The sequence below is a fragment of the Prosopis cineraria genome, unplaced genomic scaffold (assembly GCF_029017545.1).
Source record: "Prosopis cineraria cultivar Desert tree isolate PC_DT_omini unplaced genomic scaffold, ASM2901754v1 PC8, whole genome shotgun sequence".
Lineage (NCBI taxonomy): Eukaryota > Viridiplantae > Streptophyta > Magnoliopsida > Fabales > Fabaceae > Prosopis > Prosopis cineraria.
This window is the reverse complement of record NW_026555339.1, coordinates 2,915,945-2,936,026: the sequence shown is the minus strand read 5'-3', so window position 1 is coordinate 2,936,026 and position 20,082 is coordinate 2,915,945. Positions and strand designations below refer to the sequence as shown.

General features: G+C 36.5%; 3 protein-coding genes across 3 annotated transcripts; 1 reads left to right on the top strand and 2 right to left on the bottom strand.

The window, feature by feature from the left end:
* The first annotated feature begins 1,231 nt into the window (after nucleotides 1-1,231).
* Nucleotides 1,232-3,923, top strand: LOC129318330 (exocyst complex component EXO70B1-like). Its single transcript, XM_054963058.1, has 3 exons — nucleotides 1,232-3,147; nucleotides 3,256-3,357; nucleotides 3,457-3,923. The coding sequence occupies exons 1-3, from the start codon at nucleotides 1,232-1,234 to the stop codon at nucleotides 3,611-3,613; spliced, it is 2,175 nt and encodes a 724-aa protein (XP_054819033.1). The 3' UTR covers nucleotides 3,614-3,923.
* On the bottom strand, nucleotides 3,923-9,079 carry LOC129318697 (sorting nexin 2A-like). Its single transcript, XM_054963603.1, has 5 exons — nucleotides 7,698-9,079; nucleotides 7,304-7,513; nucleotides 6,770-7,030; nucleotides 4,874-4,960; nucleotides 3,923-4,526 (listed from the first exon to the last, which is right to left on the bottom strand). Exons 1-5 carry the CDS (start codon nucleotides 8,748-8,750, stop codon nucleotides 4,446-4,448), a joined length of 1,692 nt encoding a protein of 563 aa, XP_054819578.1. The 5' UTR covers nucleotides 8,751-9,079; the 3' UTR covers nucleotides 3,923-4,445.
* Nucleotides 9,080-13,093: 4,014 nt separating this feature from the next.
* LOC129318329 (cation/H(+) antiporter 24-like) lies at nucleotides 13,094-15,893 on the bottom strand. Its single transcript, XM_054963056.1, has 3 exons — nucleotides 15,550-15,893; nucleotides 14,447-15,457; nucleotides 13,094-14,296 (listed from the first exon to the last, which is right to left on the bottom strand). The coding sequence occupies exons 1-3, from the start codon at nucleotides 15,874-15,876 to the stop codon at nucleotides 13,154-13,156; spliced, it is 2,481 nt and encodes an 826-aa protein (XP_054819031.1). The 5' UTR covers nucleotides 15,877-15,893; the 3' UTR covers nucleotides 13,094-13,153.
* Between the last annotated feature and the right edge of the window lie 4,189 nt (nucleotides 15,894-20,082).

The following is a 20,082-nucleotide window of genomic DNA, read 5'->3' as shown; positions in this document are numbered from 1 at the left end:
CCATGCAAAATTGGCCTATAAAGACTCTAGCCAATTTGTATGCCGGGGACATTATTTGCACTCAATTTGTGAACATGGAGGCCCTGGCCCAACTCAACTTAACTGGCTTTAAAATAATTATATAAAAAAAGAATACTTATAAAGTCTTAGCTATTAAGTCAAGACCATCACCTATAATGAATGAACATAATGGAGGAAGTGCTTCATAAATTCAAGGAAAGTGGCAATCATGAGGCTTGGGCATCAAGCCAGGATCATTTATAAATAAAGGAGCTCTCTCTCAACAATCATCATTAGAATCAACAAACTACCAGTCTCAAACTCTGCGTCTGTTACTTTATTTTTCTTTTTATCATGTAATTTTAGTCTTTATTTTTGTTGTACGACCGGTATAACCTATCACCATTTTTCTTTAATTAATGCATCTCTACTTTTCTATATTTACATTAGTATTATTCACTTCACATTATCACATCTAGGTGAAATGTGATCAGGAAGCTCAGGGTTTTTGCGTTTGATTAGAAGTCAGGTTCTTCAATTTTTTTGAGACCCCACATCTCTGGCACACATTACGACACCACGCCTTAATTGTTTATTTTTTACTAACACTATTTGAAGTATTTTATATTTTAAAATAATTTTTTTAAAAAATATTTTATAATTTGAGAGGAAGGGGTACCGTAATCTGTTGCTCGGATTTCGCCTTACATTAAAGATTAGAAAACACACTAACAAAAGCCCAAATTTTCAGCATTCGTGACGGTATTACTCATCCATTGCCTTGACTTGTTTCCCTTCCCGATCCATTCAATATTTGGAGAGTAAATAGTCTCCTATAGAAGACGAACTGTACCGTTTCTTTCCCATCATAATGATGACTGACTTTCCAATTTCTGATTCAATGATTTCGTTATAGATAGTTTGCTCCCTTTTTACGATCATAAACTCAAAAAACAATAGACAACGACTAGCCCCTTTCCGAGAAATTTACTTCGGTTACAAAATCTAAAACAAGAACAAGATTGCCACAGTGGGCTCTAGATTTCACCTTGCAATTATAAGCGGAATGTTAAAAGCCAAGTTAACCGGTTTCTGTGGCGATATTATTCATGCATGTCCTTGCTTGACTTTCTTCAAATCTCGGTCAACCCTGCTATTTATTGTTTATAATATTACAACCCATATTATAATATCTCAAATTCCAAAATCTCTCTAGCTCAGTAGGAGCACGATGGCTTCGGCTTCAATTCGAAATTTCCTAATGCAGCCTAAGCTATGGAGGCTTGTGGGTTCCGTGTCGGGTCTTGTTGGGCTGCTCTGTTTTCCTCTGAGTTCGTCTTTCGAACTCTTACTCGGACATCGGAATTTTCATACGATGTCTCTCTATGCTGCGATCAGTGCCATCATCTTGGGCTTCATGCTGTGGGCATACAAGTGGCAACTTCCCAGGAATCTCTTGTTCAAAGCCCATGTGGGTTTCTTAGTTCTGATGTTAACCTCTTTGTTCTCCTTTTTCTCCAATGGAAAACTTGACTCAGACCCATTAAGCTTGATTTCTTGTGTTTCCTTTGCTGTGGCGTCTCTGAGCTTGTCCATACAGATTGACCTTGGCTTTGAAACTGAATTGTTCAACTTTATTCTGGGTTTAGTCATATTTTTACTCATGACGAGGAACCTGTTGCTCGCTTTTATCGGAATGCCCATCTGTTATGTGCTCGTGCTTCTTCATTCTTATATGGATTCCCAGCGTCAATCCCTACTGCATTCTGAGAATGTTAGCATCAATGATCATGTGGCCCTTGGAATCGATGTGGACGAAGCTGGAGCTGGAGCTGACAATAACAGTGAGAATTGCTATTACACCATTGAGGAGAGACTTCAATTTCCGGCTAACATTGAAGATAAACTGAAGGACAAAGTGGCTGCTGGCTTTGCGAATGAGTGCTGTCACGTCTTCATTGGTTGGCGAAGACAGTTATTGAACGACAAGCTTTCGAGAATTCGGATACAGAAGCTGAACCTGGACGAGATCGACAAGGTGCCGTTGAATTTCCTCGAGGACAAGATCAAACGTTGGAACACGATTTCCTACTACGTTCTAAGGACACTACTCCCGGACGAACGGAATCTCTGCAAGCGATTATTCTCCGAATTCCCATATTGTGAGGTTTTCTGTTTCAATGAATTATGTCAAGAACCCATGATTCAATTACTCAACTTCGCGGATGCCATCGCCGCCGGGAAGGGATCGCCAGAGCGATTGTTCAGAATACTCGGCATGTTTGAGATACTGAACCAGTTATTACCGGACTTTGATTCTTTATTCTCCGATCAGTGCTGTGTCTTTCTCAAGGATAGGGCCGTCAAAATCTGGAGAAGGTTCGGGAAGGAAATCAAAGGAGTTTTCGTGGACTTGGAGAATCTTATTTTTCAGGAACAAGAAAAGGTGGTTCCTTCCCATGGTGGGCTTCATCCCTTGACCCACTATATAATGAACTACCTTAGTCTCGCATGTAAATCATGGCGAACCGTTGAACGTGCTTTTAGAGACAGCGAGAATCCTTTGAGAAGTCACTTGGAAATCGGAAACGAAGAGTCGTCGCCTTCTCCATTTTCCCTCCAGGTGAGTCTAATCATGGATTTGTTAGACAAAAGTTTAAAGAAAATATCGGAAAAGTACGAGGACCCTGTTTTACGCTCTCTTTTCATGATAAACAATGTGAGGTACATTGTTCAGAAAGCAAAACGTAGTGAAGTAGGGAGGCTAGCGGGCGAAGATTGGATCAAAGATCGTGTTTCTAGGGTTGGTGATTATATTGTACAGTTCAAGGAGTCATGGGGTGGTAATGTGGTTGAGATGTTCAGAACAGGGTCCGTGAGACCTGAAGCAGAGAAATTGAAGCTGTTTAGTATTCAACTTGAGAGGATATGTGAGGAGCAATCGAAATGGGTTGTGTTCGATGAGCACCTGGGAGAGAGGATCAGAAGTTCCTTGAGGAAAAAATTGCTACCAAAATATGAACATTTCTTGGCTAGATTCGACAATGTTGTTGATAGAGAAAGTGAGGGTGGTCTAATGATGCAGGAAGATATTGTGGCTGGAATCAACAAGCTGTTCAAGGGAAAAGATGAGCTCAAAAACTTGAGGTAATGTAAAGTGCAGGAGCCTTTCAAGGATCTATTTTCGTAGTTCATTCTGGTTGATTTAATCATAATGTACAGGCTGTGAATATAGAATAAGAAAATTTGTCGCAGGAATATTCAACCAGCATGGACCACAGTGAAACCGACAAAGGATGATTCTTACGAATGGACAAAGCGTGGCCAGGAGGCAGCTCTTAATTCTAGACATACCAGGTATTTAACCTCTTCAACCGGTCATGAATCATGATCACTTTATTTAACCCCTTGCAAATGCCGGGGATCAAATTACAAGGAGGGCTTATGCAATGACAGATATCACTACTGGTGCGTGAACAAGTTTACAAGAGGCTGTCAAGCAATTAAAGAGGAGGTACAACAAAAAGGGGAGAAACCAGCAATGCATGAGACTAGATACGTTGGCTTCCACACGTGCAGAATGAATCGCAGCAATGATGAGTCCGACCTTTGAAACGGCAACAATGATAATAATAATGACAATGTTCCCAAGAGAACGGGGATACAGTGCAAAAGCTATCATATAATAGTCTTGCAGGCAAAAGATTTTAAAGTCAACAAAATCGGCGTTGTTAATGTAATGCTGGATACGTTTTTGGAGTGAAGTAGCGCGGCACGTTCAGTATAATTACACGCTTCTATGGGCGAGATAAGATCAGACAGTGCAATTTTTATTAGTTTATGTAAACAAGCTAAACTATCAACCATCCAATTTACAGTAATTTAAAAATTACCATCTGAGATGAGTGAAGAGATAATTTCCAAATCACCATAATCCACCCCATTTCGTCAATTCTATTTAACATATAAAATACTCCGAATATCCTTGTTTACCTCACCACCAACCTATAATATAAGAAAGTTATTGGCGCGGAAGAGCCCATGAACCATAGAATTCAATCCTCTCTCAAAACTCAACTTCAGCTGTCCACTAATCCTGGGCTAATGTTATAGAATAAGTGCAAGGGTAAGGATATGGTGTTGATCAAATAGATTGCTCTACAAACTCAACCATATCGGGGCCACAACGTCATGTGAGTTTTGGGCTAGTGGAGTTGAACATGTCTAATTTACAGCATCAAGTTAAAAAAAAAAAAAAAGTACTACGAGATGCAAGTGGAATAAACACAAGCCTAGGAGCGTAAATATGTGCTTCCTTAGTTTATTGCCATGATTGTGAACCTATTTTGTGACGGTGCACATGAATATGGGGAGGAAAAGAAATTAAATGAAAAGAAATGAAAAGAAAGAAATGCAGAGAAGATTAGAATTCACAGCCACTTTGATCAAGTGCTATCATTCACATATCTACTGGTATCCTCGGCAACTTTTGTCCAGACATCTGCAATTTTCTCAGCATATCCAACCTGATTCACAAAGAAGCACAATTAAGAGGGGGGAAGACATAAATGAAGGGAGCGAAAGATAAAGTTTGACCTAAGAAGCAGAAATTGCAACTTGAAGAAACCAGTTGTAATCCCAACATTGACTATAATACCTAGTTCTCCCACTGTCAAAAGGGCTCGTTATTTAGGTGTAAGTTGCTACATCATCATCTAATAATTTACACTCCAGCTGATACTCTGAATGATTATGGAGACTGCTAAAGAAAGTCTTACTTCTAAATATACACACATATGTATATAAAGGCTTCAGTTCCCGCGCAACCCCAAATAATAAAATATGACAGATTAATCACCAGGCATACCCATACCTGACTAACTACGAAACCTTTCAACATGTTTAAAAAGTCAGCTTTCCTCTCTCTGTCAAGTCTTTCAAGCTCAGTCCTATTGTTTTCCTGCATTAACATCGTCATCAAGCATTCTCTATCATTGATTAAGTAATATACATAAATACACACACACACACACACATGAATTTTTCAGTAAAGGATAAATGAGCAGAGATCTGAGGATGAATTGAGACATTGATTAAATCAATACAAGCAAAATATAGAGTGATATCCACTCTCTCTTTATAAAGCTATCTTCTTTTCATCCCAAAAACCAAGAGAAACTGGTAGATGACACCATTGATAACTAAAAGAGAGAATCACATCCAAAAACCTGGCAAGAAATTTATTTGCAAATAAGGATAAATACAGAATGGATTGTTATTAAAATGAGAACATAGATTGATTTTTCTCAAATGGGACTTATTATTAACCCTCGTCTACAAATAAGTTTCTTGCCAGATCCTTGAATGTGATTCTCCCTAACAAAAATAAGCTTTCAGTATATACTTCTGAGATGAGCCCCCAAGGCATAAATTAAACTAGCTTAGTTAAATTATCAATATGTGAAACAAAGAGACATATCCTATGTTGCAGAAATAAATTGGTTTCACGAAGTAAAAAAGAAAGGAAATGAAACAGAAGAAAATAAGAGTACTAGAGAGGGTAGCAGAAGTTAGATATATTTTTTTTTTTGGGGGGTCAAACTGAAATGCATTCATAAAATGAAAATTACAAGAAAGAAAAAACAAGAGAACAAATCAATCATCATTCACCTCCTCCTGTCAAGAAAGGTGGGGAATGATCAAACATAGAATATGTTCTCTCAGGTTCATGAGCTTTCCTAGCTAGAGTATTAGCATTACTAATTACATCACGATCTGATTATGTCTTCCACCCAATATTCATCTTGAAGCATCAGATTTCAGAAATAACCCTTATAACATGCTAAAATCCATATGACTAACACATAAGATGCCGTCAGCAAGGCCCAATTAGAATAAAGGGAGCAAAGCATAAAAGAAGTAAAAAATAAGTAACGGAAAAATAATGAATAGAGTTAGGGCATCAATTGAATTTGACATTAGCAGGATAGAATTCATATTAAATGAGAAGTTCATAATGTTTCACGTAAGTAGCTCTCAGATGAACTATCATTTAAGAATGAAAATTATGGCAAACAAAAAGAGATATTTTTGACAAAACGAAGTTGAAAAAACTATTGAGAACAAATTGGTGGGGGCTGGGGGGAAGCTGATGCCTCAAAAGGAGACAGCAGTTTAAACAAGAATGAAGATAGCCAACCCTAAAAAGTTATCCAGCAACAGTGTGTTAACATCATACAAGGATACAAGAAATCTAATCAAGTAAAGATGTTAAAAGAGGAAATTGCTGTAGCCTCCATCAAAGAAGAGATTATAGAAATGAGCATGCACAGCAATCTTATGAATGATGCATTAAATCCCAGCCAACCCAGTTTGGCATTTACAAATTTAATTAGCCAGCCACTTGTTATGAACCCAGACAGATTTCCCTGTTACTTTTTTTCGCCTAAATACCTGGGACTGAATTCTCAACAAACCACCAAATTTACAGATTTGCAAGCAAAGATGGTTAAAAATAACCAAATTGAAGATATTTGTCAAGTTTTCAATACAACAGCTCAAATGCACTTGTATGAGGACCAAGAAATTGCACAAAACATAAATGTGATTGATTGCAAAACAGAGAAACTATGATTAAGGGAGTTCTTTGAACTTGAACGAGCGGACTCTTACACAACCAAACTTGATACCATTTTGGATTACATACTACCCAATATCCAAAATTTCTGGATAATGAAACCAATAACATCATAAAACACTTAAAACCTGCCTTGATCCGCTCATATTCTCTAGTTGCAACATGTTTGGCATCCTCAGTGACTCTTATGGTTTCTTTTAGCTCCTCTAATTTGTTGATCCTTGATTTGTCACCTCCAAAAATTTTTGACGATGCTGCTTCAAGTTTTTCAGCCCTTGACTGCAACGAAGATAGTTCTGATATAAGAGTCTGCACCGTCAATAATGCACTTGAGCGATCTGAGAATGCACTGTGGACAGCCAGCATTAACCCAAGATATTCATGAAGCGTGTCCTGCCAGGCATAAATTAGAAAATCATCATCATATAGAGTGTGTTATCCCAAGATAAAGACATTGTTCTTGGAAAAAAAAATGCCAATCAATGCTTGCTGCCATCAAATATCATATATAATTTGAACGCTGTTACAAGATCCTGCAGTTATTTCGTGGGCCACTGACTTTTTGTGGCATATTAAAAGGAATTCACGAAGTTAAGTGAATACAAACATACAACTTAATGGGAAATGTGAAGTATGAAATTTAGATAAAAATATGTCGTATTATACCAAATGCTTCACTGTTTGAGCATTCAATTCTCGATGGAATCTGCTAGCCTTGACAGCACCCGTAGCCAAACTTTTCATGTCAGCAGCTCTTACTCTCTGACTGTCCAAGACAGACTCTTCATTCTCAAACTTCGTCAATTTAATGAATGCCAGCCCTAATTCTCCCATTGTTTCTCCCATATCTTGCTGAGATTTGACAAGTGCTTCTGCCTGCAAGAAATTTGATGCACAAGAAAAAATTAACGACAACAAATAATCATGCAATGGTATAACAACTGTAAGAAACAAGTTATTAGACAGATAGGCAGAGAGGGAGAAATAAACATGGGTTAGTGAGATTTTTTTCCCCCAACCGTTAGTGAGTTGATAACGTAACTCCTCCAGAAAATAATACCTGTCGAGATGCATTGGTGATTTGCAGCTCAAGCTCTTGGATCTTTTCTTTCTTTTCCAAGAATTCCTTGTCCTCCTCCACCACCGGTGGCTTTGAACTTCCCCAATCATTCACCATGGACTGTTTGAACTCCTTAAACAACCTCATAAAATCTCTTCCCCCTTTCGCTGGCTGCACAACTTCACTGGGTGCAATCACACTTTCGCCCAACAACTGCTTCGGAAGCTTCGCTGCACCATCAAGCACCTTTGACGTTACATCCGTTGTCGTGGGTAGCGGAAGCTTCCCCTGAACCTGCAAGAACACCTTGAATTCATCGCTTTTCTTTATCACAGGGTGTTCTGCCAGTCTGCGCAAGTACTTCTCCAATGCCACCCTCCTTTGCTCCACAAATTCTTGTTTTTGCATCACCTGGCTCTCCATTATACTCTTGTCTGGCCTTGGTGGTATAAAAAACCCTCTAAATGACTCCGCCAACCGATCGGATAGCGTCACTACATCTCTAAACCTTCTCCTGACACTAAATTCTGGTCCGCCAAACTCTGGGATGTTTGTTCTCGTTGTAATCAAATAGGTTACATAAGTATTGCTACCCGGCACAATCGAATTCGAGGTTTCTTGCTCCTTAACTGGGTTGGACACAGTGATTTTCAAATATTCCGAGCTCGAAGACGACGATCTGGAGAAACCCTGAGAACTGTCTGAACTTCGGCTGGAACTATCAGCAACGTTGACATCATTACCGTTATTCTCATTGAAAGGGCTAAAAATTGCATCGCCATACGATGGCGGGTCAATGTAAGAATTATCGGGGGCCTTAGGGTTCCCAAATTCGGTATAATGAAGCGGGGATAGCAGAGGATCGGAGTCTTCTGGGGCCACCGCGATCGACTGTGAGAGAGGATGCTGGGTGTCGGAGATTGTTGACATGGCACTACGGTAATTTGAGTACGATTTGCTGCGTAAAGGATCATCGAGGACAAGATTTTCCATTTCTTCCTTGGAAGCATAAAGATGAGCTTCCTCGATGCCCTGATCCTCAGAGTCCATCATTTTTCTGCTTTAACAATGTCAAAGATAAAAGATAAAAATTCGAATTTTGAACGCCGAATCGAAGCTGCAATAACTTCAATCAATAAATTTGTTCGGCAGGGGTGGAGCTCCAACTGAATGATCCCTTGCGTGGCGTTAGGGTTTCAGAGGGAGTACCACTGTTTCACAGCTGCCAGCGACTGAGGCTGAGGTGCGCCGGGACTGACAGGGTTGGCATATGTGGCTGAAGAAGACGAGTAAACGACGAGGACCCGAGAAGCACGAGGCTTCGGAGGCAAAAACTCGGAGAACAGAGGCCTGTTGAATTGGCAGGAGCTGTGGATTAAGCTAAGACTGTGAGTCATGAATCATGGTCGGCTGCATCTAAGAAAGTTTTGTTGTCCTGTGACTTCTTCATTGAGCGTCAATCTCATCCGCAAATTTCGTTAGGCATTAATCGCACGGTCCACGTTGTACTTCTCCAAAATCTCAGTACTAGATTTGTGAGCTTTTTTTTTTTTTTTTTGGCTAATGATTTGTAAGCTGTTAAAATTCGCTCGTCGGCACTGTAAAATACTCAAAACTAGTATCTAGCATTTCAACTAAGCAGTGTAGTTATTTTTTTGTTTATAAAAACGAGAAAAAAAAACGGTAGTAGCTATTTTGTTGGTCAAATAAAAGTCAGTTTTCCTATTTACATGTCAAGGTAAAATCTTTGGAGAATGACAATTAAATTTTAATTAGATTAATTTATTCAACTTAAGTCTTAAATAATTTTAAAATACCAAATAAATCTCTGAATCTTTAAATGATATTTTGATATATTGAGAAGAGTCTAAAACACTTATGATAATTTGGCTGAAAATTTTTAAATTTTATACTTCATTGTGATAAATTTATAATTTATTTTTAACTTTTAAGTTAAAAAATATTTAAATTATTATTATAATCGTTTCAAAAATTTGCAATTTTATTTTAAAATTTTATAATTTTGATTTAAAAAATTTATAATTTATTTTTTAAATTTTAAAGGAAACAATGATGTCGATATTTAAAGTCAAAAAGCAACAAAATCATCATTTTAATAGTCTAAAAATTTGCAAGTATGGCTCCAAATTTTGCAAATTGAAATTATTGAATTTGCAAGCTTGTTTCCATATTGTAAAGGAAAACTCAAATGTTAATATTTAAAGTTAAAAAATAATGTAATAAAGTTATATTTCAATAGCTTTAATGATTTACAAATTTATCTCTTGATTTTATAATTTTGAATTAATGAATTGACAACTCATTTTTGAAATTTTAATTATATAGTTAACTCAAGGATATTTAAGTCAATTCCTCTATAATTCTATTTGCCAGAAAAAACGTTAGGGATTTTGTTAATATTTAAAAATTGAATGGGACTTAAATTAAATTAATTAATCATTGTGATTTAGTTGTCCTTCTCCTAAAATCTTTTGAGGAGTCTCTTAAAATATTGGTTAATTCATGAAGTAATTCAATGATACTAGAGAAAATACTAGCCAAGAATTATTGAGGCAATTTAATATCAATCAAGAATGAAAAAATTATGAAATATCAATGCAATATCATGGGACTAATTTGAAAGTAAATTTAGACAAGAAAATACTATAATACTCTTATTCGTTAAAAAATTTTGTCAATTAGTAAATGATTTATTATTAAATGCAAATAATTTTTTTATAATTAACGAATGGCTATTTATTAAAATATGATCTACACTTGTTCCTTCCCATAGTTAAATTTTTTTCATATTCATAAACTTATTAATTAACAAACAGCTTCTTATAAATGCAAATGTGAATCAGTACTTACAAATTAATGAATTATTACTTGTTGAAATATGATTTATATTTGTCTCTTCTTACAGCCAAGTTTTTTCAGGTTTTTCAGCTTGTCAATTAGCGAACGGATTATTGTTAATTACTAATGGGTACTTATTGATTAATGAGTGGTTACTTGTCAACTAGGGGAAAAAAGCAGGGGTATTATAATTTTTTAATCTAAAATTATGTTTAAATCATTTCCCTAATCATGAAGCAATATCTCATAATCTTTTTATCTTTATTCAATACTTCCTCCATTTAAAAATATAAGGTATTTTTTGAGAAATTGAATATTTAAAAAATGTAAAGCATTTTTAATTTATGAGGTATAATTATTATCTTTTTTTAAAAAAATATTCCTGTAGATGAATGACTTTATATTTATTGTAGGGTGTTTGATAAGGATATATAAAAAAGATTGAGTTTTTAAAAATAAATAATAATTTTTTATTGAGAGGTGAGATTCGATAAAAAATATCTTATATTTTTAATAAAAAATGTATTAAATACTTTCAGTTGTCATTGAGTGATATCTTCCATGATGTTAATTTAAAATCCTTAACTTATGTCATTTTCTTCACCGCTGATTTATTCGTGTCGTGTTTCAGGTTATCGAATCTATATCTATATTATTACAAATTGTAGGCGGGTGTTCATAGGGAAAAATTTACTTGATTAAATTGTAAATTTAATGTGTTTGACTAACTCTTCTTACTAGTGTTTAAAAAAATTAATGCGCAGGTTCTTCTAATTTTTATTAATATTAAATTATATTCCTATAATTTATAATTAAAAAATAAGTACAATAAATATATAAGTTTAATTACATTTTTCTCCCCTCATTTATCTTTGTTGACTATAATATATTTTTTATAATAATTCATAAACTTTAATATTCGCAATCCTTGTTAAAAATAAATTTATTCTAAAAAAAATATTCGCAATCAAAATTTCTGTCAGATCCAACTAAATATTATTGTCAGATTCAAATGAAAAAAAAATAATAAATATACATTTTCAAGTCAAAATGACAAAATAAATAAATGAAGAATTATTGTAAATTGGTTCGGAATATTTGAGGGAACAGAAAAACTCATATTCTGCCTTATCAAGTTTTTTAAAATTAATGTTATTTCTGAAATATCTATAATGTCATATTTAAAATAAAATATTGATCTCGGACTTAAATCTAACTATGTCGATATTTACTGTTGGTATTCCTATGTTTCTTTGCGTTCCGGCTTTTTCTCTCCTCACTTCATTTTGTTCTGTTATGATTTTTCTTTCGTTTCAAGGCCCAGCTGTGTCTTTCTGGATAGGAATGTTTAATTTGCATTCATTATCCCATTTTTTTTATTATATCAAGATGGATCTCATCCCGAATTCAAAGATAATCAGGGTGGACGGGACGGGATATAAAATTATCCTTAAAACATCTTATTCCGTCCCAAATATTATATAGATATATATTATTTTTAAAAAAGTATACATTAAATATATTAATTATATTACCATAATTTATACTTATATTAATTATTAATTTAGTACTTGCTATTTTTATTTGAAACTAAAAGGTTTTTATATCGATAATTTTAATGATATAGAGTAAGCAATATACGTTAATGTTTTTCTTTACAATATATTAGTTATATTAATATAATTTATTCTTATGTCTACTTATTTAATAACTTTTGTTTGTATCATGTTTCTTACTTTATTTTAAAAAAATTGTTAGCTTAACATATTAACTGAACTGACTTGACGTTACGTCAAGCTTGTATGTTATGATTGTCCTTATAATCTATAAATTGCTTGTAATTATCATTATAACGTGTCATGTCTTATGTATAATTGACTTTAAATTGTAAATTTATCGTTATGATTAATGTAATTCAATAATTATTGTATTTATGACTTCTATTATTTTGATTTTAAAATTAATAAGTTATGTGATTTATATTTTTTATTAATAAATATTATTATTTAATTTTTTATATTATTTGTTTTATCGAGACGGTGGGATGTATTAATTTTCCCCATTTCAATTCCTAACGAGATGAAATAGGAGACAAAAATTCAGTGAATTTTCAGGGTGACATAAGATGTCTTGATCCCATCTCATAAATACCTCCATTTCTGGCCATTTTTATGCTAGCCTTTTCATTTAAAAAATAAAACCAAATTGCCTTTTTAATAAAAAAAATTAAATATATCACTGACACAAAAAAAATGTTCGAGATTTTGGACTTGATAAATTTGTTGGATTCACAGGGCTTGTATCCAGTGAATTCGTGCACCCGAATTCACGAGGCCGCGCCTTCATGCTTGCCTCATGCAAGCATCTTATATTCTACACATTAATGATAAATAACAAATATCGAAATCACTACTATATTAATACGAAACATAAAAGCTAAAGTGTTTTCAACGATTCTAAGTCATAAATAAGTCAGCTGAATACTCTGACAAACACAGTGAGTTTGGGAATGTGACTTGTATTAACACAAATATTATGTACACCCCTAAATTCTATCAAAGCCGCAGATTTTCCTGAACAATGTTGTTGAAATCCGTTTACCCTCTAAGGATTTGCTGCTGTATCACTAGAACAGAAGCAGAACTACTAAAATCTACGGACGCAACATAGTCTCCTATCACTCCTAAATCTTCATTCTCACTCCAATTAGATAACCCACTCACAATCACTGGGTTCATCCCGTGTCTCCTCCCCACAATCCACAGATCATAACTTCCATCGTTCATCCCCTGAACCGCTCCCACCGTCTGCTCCCCGTCCTCCACCACCACCTCCCTGTACTCCACATTTTCGTTCCGTTCATTCTTCACCCAAAACCACGTCATCGTTCCGTCGTCCAACTTCTTCTCCGTCTCCGTCTCCCCTTCGTGGTTAAATGCCAGAAACCTCACCACCGTCACCCTTAAGTCTTCGTTGCCCGCCACCATTCGATCCACGTAGACCAAAGCCTCTCTGCAATCCGCCCCTCCGAGAAACAACACCGCCAGCTTGAATCCTGACCTGCCAAACGAACCGTTAACACTGTTATGTCCTCTGATGAGGCTCCCGAGATTCTCACTCTTGTCGACCAGAATCCCGACGGAGCAAGGAGCATGAGTTAAAACATGGGATATCACGGCTCTTAATCCATCCCCCGATACTATAGCTCCTTCGAGGTTATGAGTGATAGCTCCCCGAGGAAGGGATAAGACGATCAGAGTGGCTTTGTTATCTAAGGCTACCTCACATATATCTTGGTACATGGTTTGCTTGCTTGTGATGGCTGTGAAGAAACGAAGCTTCACAGAGTCGAAGCCTCGGACGCTTTGAAAGTGCGTGAGGGCGTTGATGGTTTGGATGCATTTGTACTTAGGAGGGACTTGTTGTCTGTCGTGGTCGAAAAAAATGGGGTTAGTTCGGCCTAAGAGCTCGATGAGGTGGAGGGCTAAGATGGAGGTTGGATTGCCTGAAGTGGGAGCAGAAAGCTCGAGGAGGTTGATGATGCCACCAATGCTTTCTCTATCGAGGATGGATAGGACGATGACAAGGTCTGTGTTGGGAGGGGTATGTTGGATGGTTCTCCTTTTGTTCACCATATACGGCTTTGAGGGATCGTAGAGGATCATGATCACAGGAGTGAATATTGCAGTTACTGCTATTGTCATTAGTACCAATATCGTGTATCCTGGCGGCTTTATCATCTGCGCATGCATCAATGTAGACACAATCAATTAAAACCTATCGTTTTTTTTACCACTTATACGTATATATCACGAACATATATACTAAGACTCTGACATAAAGAAGCATATAACATATATCAACATTGTGTCGGCAGATGAGCTTATTACCTTTTTGTCCAGCCAATGCATAAACATGATAAGTTCAATCTGGCCTCTTAAGCTCAAGAGGAGACTGAGAGGTAGTCCATCTCTGAAAGGCATTCGCCAATAGATAGTGGTAAACCAAGTAGAGAAAAACTTGGTCAAATACGCGGTTAAAGCCATGCAGAACAACGGATGCAAATAGGACCAGTCAGCAGCAATCATGGCATAAACATCAGTGTTATATCCTATCAAAAGGAACGAGAATGGCATAAAAAACTCAGTCATAAGCGTCTCAGTCTTCTCCAAAATCGTTGTTCCCAGAGGAGGATTAGCCGGAATCACCAGCCCTAGCCATAACGCCCCGGCTCCGATGGATAAGCCCACCAAGTCAGTCATGAACGACGCCATAAAAATCCCCAACAGAATGAAAGTCACGTAAGTCGATTTCACTGCTTCCCCTTCTGGGGTTGTGTCACATATCCACACCATAGCTCTTCTAATAAATACGAAAAAAATAACCACATAAATTACTAGGGAGATCAAGTACCACAAAGTATGCATAGCTCCTGTATCTCCTTGTTTTCCGGCTTCAAACACCACTGCGATAATTATACCCACAAGGTCACCAATTAGACCGGTCGATATAGATGTTCGACCCACTTCGGAGCTTAGAAGGTTGTTCTCTTTGAGGACGATGAATAGCAAAGGACACGACGAGAGTCCCATGTACATGGAAATGCCCCCAAGTGAAGTTATCTTGGCGAGCTCTGTGTCCATGTTCTTTCTCATGATCATTGCCACAGAAAAAGCCGCTATCGAGGGAATGAGTATACTCATCAAAGCTATAGAAATATGCTTTTTCCCAGACTTTTTAATCAGGGTGGTGTCCATCTTCACACCATATACGAAAAGAAAGAACATGAAGCCCATTATCCCAATATTGCTGACCACAAACTCGGCATTTCCCGCGGGGACTATATTCTTTGAGAACCATGTTTTGTGTCTCAGAACTGAGGGTCCCAACAAGATGCCGGCCTTAAAAATATGACAAGTTTTTAATCAAGTATATACACAAGAGATATATATAAAAATATGCAGGAGATAATGAGGATTAGAAGCTTACGTACGATAATCTCGGAGATGATCTTAGGCTGTTTGAGAGGCTTGAGGAGGAAACGAATGAGGCGGGTGAGGATGACGACGACAAAGAACTCGAAGAGTATGAAAGGGAAGGTGTAGGTCAAAGGGTTTTCTCCAAAGAAGATGCCATTAGTTCGACCCTCGGAGACATGACGGCAAATGATGGGAAGCACGGCGGTTTCGTTTATTTGAATATGGCTGGAAATGGACAAATGATGATGATGAGGAGGAGGTGGATGAAGGCGCCACCGCCATTCGTCAAGTGCTTGCGACGGAGGAGGCCGAGGCAAACGGGGTGGGTAAAACCTAGCCATGCATGAGGATTTCACAGGGAGGTGATGGACTTGAGAGAGAGAGAGAGAGAGAGAGAGATGCTATAAAGCAATGCGGTTTAACGTCAAAGTGGGTCTTCGTGGGAGGTGAAATGGGTCTCTGTCAACATTCCTGTGGTTCACCATTTTTCTTTTGTTGTGAGGTGAACATTACACTGAGCATTTCTAATTTTGTTTACACAAATCATTTCACTTGCTATTGTATCTATTTTGTGTTGGTCTGGAAACGGATGGCGATGTTAAAGTTGGGCAATGAAAATTTACGGTCGTGACACAACATAAAAGATGTTAGATATATATATATATATATAGAGTTACAGATATTAGAAAATGACATGTAAATTTATTTCTAATTTGGAGCGTCATTTGGTTTGTTTGTTCTAATACGTACATGTCTCCGCTTGTTGTGAGGATTGTTCGTTCTCTTTTTTGTTGATTTTTATCTTCCCGTAGATCTCGTAGACTTCGTTTATTTCAGTTCATCAACTTCTATTTCGTTTCTCTCTTCCCTTTACCCTTCTTCCTCTTCCCGTCCCCTTCGTTATCCCAGTTCAACTTCACATCCCACATGTCCTGATCGAACCTGTAAACCTTCCCTTTGTCGGGTAGGCATTTGTGCCACTGTAACAACGTGCGACTGGCTCTGGTCCATAATCTTACATCTCTTTTAAAAAAAAAAAAAAAAGGCGCTGCGAAAGGCAAGTTTTGTTGGTAATGAAGTAGCAGCGATTGTTGGTTGAGCATGAACACGATGATGGGTGAGAACAGGGACGAAGGGCTTGAAGGCCCACATAAGAATGAGAGCCCATGAAGATTCTATCAAAACTGTAGGTCCGAAATGAACAGAAGAACCCACAGATAGACATAGAAAATCCAGAGAAGTAGGCCCGAGGGGGTGGGCCCATGAAGAATGAATAAAAATCAGACAGACACAGGGAATTCAATGTAGTGCAGCTGAACTTTAGCCGCCAGGTGTCAGGAATACAGAATTAACACCACAGTCCCACCACCTGCTTCTCCCTAGCTGACTCTTTTATTCTCCATTATTGTTTTATCAAACCATCATTCTTATTCTTCACCAAACTCCATCAATCTCTGATGCCATTAAAAGTTAAAGCAATCCAAAATATAAAATGATTCTGATATATGGTGGAGTGAAAGAGAAGAAGTAATGCGACTGCAAAGCCAATTTCTTGTATATGGTATATTTTTGTGATGGTCCAACTTTCGGGCCGAATTAGAGTAATCACCAAAAATCTCGCTTGCATCGATAATGGACAATGAGAAAGAATGAGTTACTCTGTGTGTGTGTGTGTTTTGAATTATCATCTTTGCCCAGATATATTTAATAATATATAATTCTTAATGCAAATAACATGGGTGGTGAATGCATACAATATAATATATATATATAGAGAGAGAGAGAGAGAGAGTAGACCATAATTCAAAAGCTTAACCCAGAACCAAAAAGGATTTGGGGTTAAGAGCTTCATTCTCTCTTTTTGGTTAATTGGTCTAACACAGTTTGAGCCAGTTGACGGTAGAAATCAATTTAATTCAGACCAGTATAATCATTTTGGTCTGCCATTCTCACTGCTGTTGCAATGCCCTAATTAATTCCTGCACCGGGCTGCTGTGTGTGTGTGTAAGGATATTAAATGTACTCTTTATTTAACAGCTAGCTGAACTATTTATGAAATCGACGTTTCTAAAAGCTATTTAGTTTAAGGAAAAGGGAGAGAGGTGAGGGGAGAGGAGAGGAGATGAGGGAAGGGGAGGGGGCTCCCCCCCAATTTGGGGGGAGGTTTTGGAGGGGAGGGGCCTCCTCCCCAACCAAACATACTCTAAACAAAGAGCAATTGCATTGTACATCAGTTATACTTTACGATGTCCATCACACGAAAGCAAAGGTTGAGTTCATTGTGAAATTAAAGTACACCATGTCCTGAACAATTCAAATTAGGGGCAAACACAGTACTGTGCTGGTTATTCCGGTAGAGCAACAGCACAACCGAGTCCTTTAAAGATAAAAAAATCTGTGCAAATATTTTGCTTTATTCCATTAAAGATATGCAATAATTAACAGTAGAAGCTTGGAGATCTAATACAGTACAGTTGGTTGCTTTGTCTCCATACAGCATAGCACATCCTGTGCCCTAAAGTTGATTCAAACTCCTAAATCTTTGAAACGAGGCCTCAATATTATATTGCCATCCGGCCTCTCATAATGGCCAACCATATCATTTCCACTGCATCTTTAACAGGAAATGGGTAAGTATCATGAAGAGAAAAAGGAAAGGAAGCAAAAGAACAAAGGGAAAAGGGATTGAATTTTGCCAACTCAGGATCATCACTACAACACTGCAGTAAGTGGAATTTTTTTTGGCCCATTTGACATTTAATTACATGTCGCATGTGGTCATTAATTAAAAAAAGAAAGAGAAAACGATATTTAAAGCCTCTCAAGAAAAATTATAGCAGCTAACCTGTTTTATTTTTGAAGAAAATTTAATAAAAATTACAAGTTATGGCCTAATTTAATAAAAAATTACAAGTTATGGCCTAAATTTTAAAGATCTTAATTATAAATTACTATCAACATGATTCACAAAATTTAATAAATTTTTAACTTTATTTTTATTAAACATATATATTTTTTAATAAGTTAATCTTTTTTCCTCTTTTCAATATTCAGAGGATAAAAAAATTCATGTTGAATATTTAATGAGTTCGTCTATAAATAGAGTTCAAAAAAAAAAAAATCTTCTACATTTATACCATGATACACGCTACAGTATTACTTATAAAACACCTTTTAAATATAATTTTTTATAAATATAATTTTTAATTCAAAATATAAAATATTTTATAGCAATTAAACCACATTTTTAATTCTCTTTTCATTTAAATTTTTTTATAATTTTAAAAAATAACTATTATTAAAATGCATAAACCAGTTAAAAATGTCCTGATCGGAGTGCTTTAGATGCTACTCCCCTTCCAAAAAAACAATGCCATACATATAGATAAACTTGTGAAGGTGTGGGAGCATGTGAAAAGGAGAGGGGGAACTTAATTAGGTGTTCTCTTACATAAACATTGCTTTTAATGGGAATTTAATGATGAAGATTACGAGGTAAGTAAATAATAAGAGATGAAAACGACGACACATGTAAGCTGATCCAAGTTGGAAACGAGTCAACATCCACAGTTACAAACCCACCATCAAAACTGATGAAAAAGGCCTGCAAAAGTTGCAGTCAAACAAAACGGAGAAACCCTAGCTCACGGGGTACAGTTTTAACTCAAACATAGCTTCCTTGTCGCTGCAGGAAAACACTTAGGGTTTTGCTTTTCAGATCGAGCTCAGAAAGGGAAAAAGGGCTGTTACATAGGGTCCTGTTTGGATCAGACTTCAGACTCCCCATTAAAAAGCTAACTAACTCGTCAATATGATTCTCAGGAAACATGATTAAAATACAAACAACATACTTTTAGACCTGTCAGTGACTTATGAAAACTCGCATCTTTTGTTCGTGTTAGTCAACCAACTGGTCAAAGCATCAGACCCACAATAATACAAGCTTCGCAAATCAAAACATGCATGGCGAGCTCAGTAGTACAGCTCGCCGTCCTTCTGGATAGGGTGATGGCTGCTTGAGCTCCCTGAAGAATCTTCAAAAGTGAATCTTGTGACCTGAGAAATCCTAGCTAGGGCAACCGAATAAAAAGCCTCGGAAATTCAACATACGGCAACTGAGACCAATTTTATAAGCCAAAAAAATACAAAAGCACAGCTTCTAAATCCTTCATTTTACAACTTTGAACTCTATTATTAAATTTCGTTAAACAATCTCTATTTGTTTTCTTTTTAAAAGGCTAGAGGAAACTAAAGTGCAGGGGGGGAAAAACATAGGAACCTAAAACGATAGAAAAAAGGCAGAAACCTACTGAGGCAAAGTACAGGACCTAAAATTATGTTTTATAAAAAAAAAATCAAATTTTCGGCTGAGTTCAATTATTTGAAGGTTTGTCTTGATGGAAGTAACTGATAAGAAATGGGGCAAAAAAAATCCCCACCGAGATATAGAACATGAGCTCGAGAGCATGAAAAAAGTATATGGCAAAAGCTTTGTCTTTGAAAGCGAGTGTACCTGTATCCGTTAAAGGGGAGTACGGTAAAGGCGT

What these genes read in the sequence shown, in the direction of transcription:
- LOC129318330 (XM_054963058.1), top strand. Translation starts at nt 1,232, where the DNA reads ATGGCTTCGGCTTCAATTCGAAATTTCCTAATGCAGCCTAAGCTATGG. An exon ending in GATGAGCTCAAAAACTTGAG is followed by an intron (nt 3,148 to 3,255) that starts GTAATGTAAAGT and finishes AATTTGTCGCAG; the next exon opens with GAATATTCAACCAGCATGGA. An exon ending in CTTAATTCTAGACATACCAG is followed by an intron (nt 3,358 to 3,456) that starts GTATTTAACCTC and finishes ATGCAATGACAG; the next exon opens with ATATCACTACTGGTGCGTGA.
- LOC129318697 (XM_054963603.1), bottom strand. Translation starts at nt 8,750, where the DNA reads ATGATGGACTCTGAGGATCAGGGCATCGAGGAAGCTCATCTTTATGCT. An exon ending in TCACCAATGCATCTCGACAG is followed by an intron (nt 7,514 to 7,697) that starts GTATTATTTTCT and finishes AATTTCTTGCAG; the next exon opens with GCAGAAGCACTTGTCAAATC. An exon ending in AAGGTTTCGTAGTTAGTCAG is followed by an intron (nt 4,527 to 4,873) that starts GTATGGGTATGC and finishes TTTGTGAATCAG; the next exon opens with GTTGGATATGCTGAGAAAAT.
- LOC129318329 (XM_054963056.1), bottom strand. Translation starts at nt 15,876, where the DNA reads ATGGCTAGGTTTTACCCACCCCGTTTGCCTCGGCCTCCTCCGTCGCAA. An exon ending in AGATCATCTCCGAGATTATC is followed by an intron (nt 15,458 to 15,549) that starts GTACGTAAGCTT and finishes CATATTTTTAAG; the next exon opens with GCCGGCATCTTGTTGGGACC. An exon ending in TGCATTGGCTGGACAAAAAG is followed by an intron (nt 14,297 to 14,446) that starts GTAATAAGCTCA and finishes ATGCATGCGCAG; the next exon opens with ATGATAAAGCCGCCAGGATA.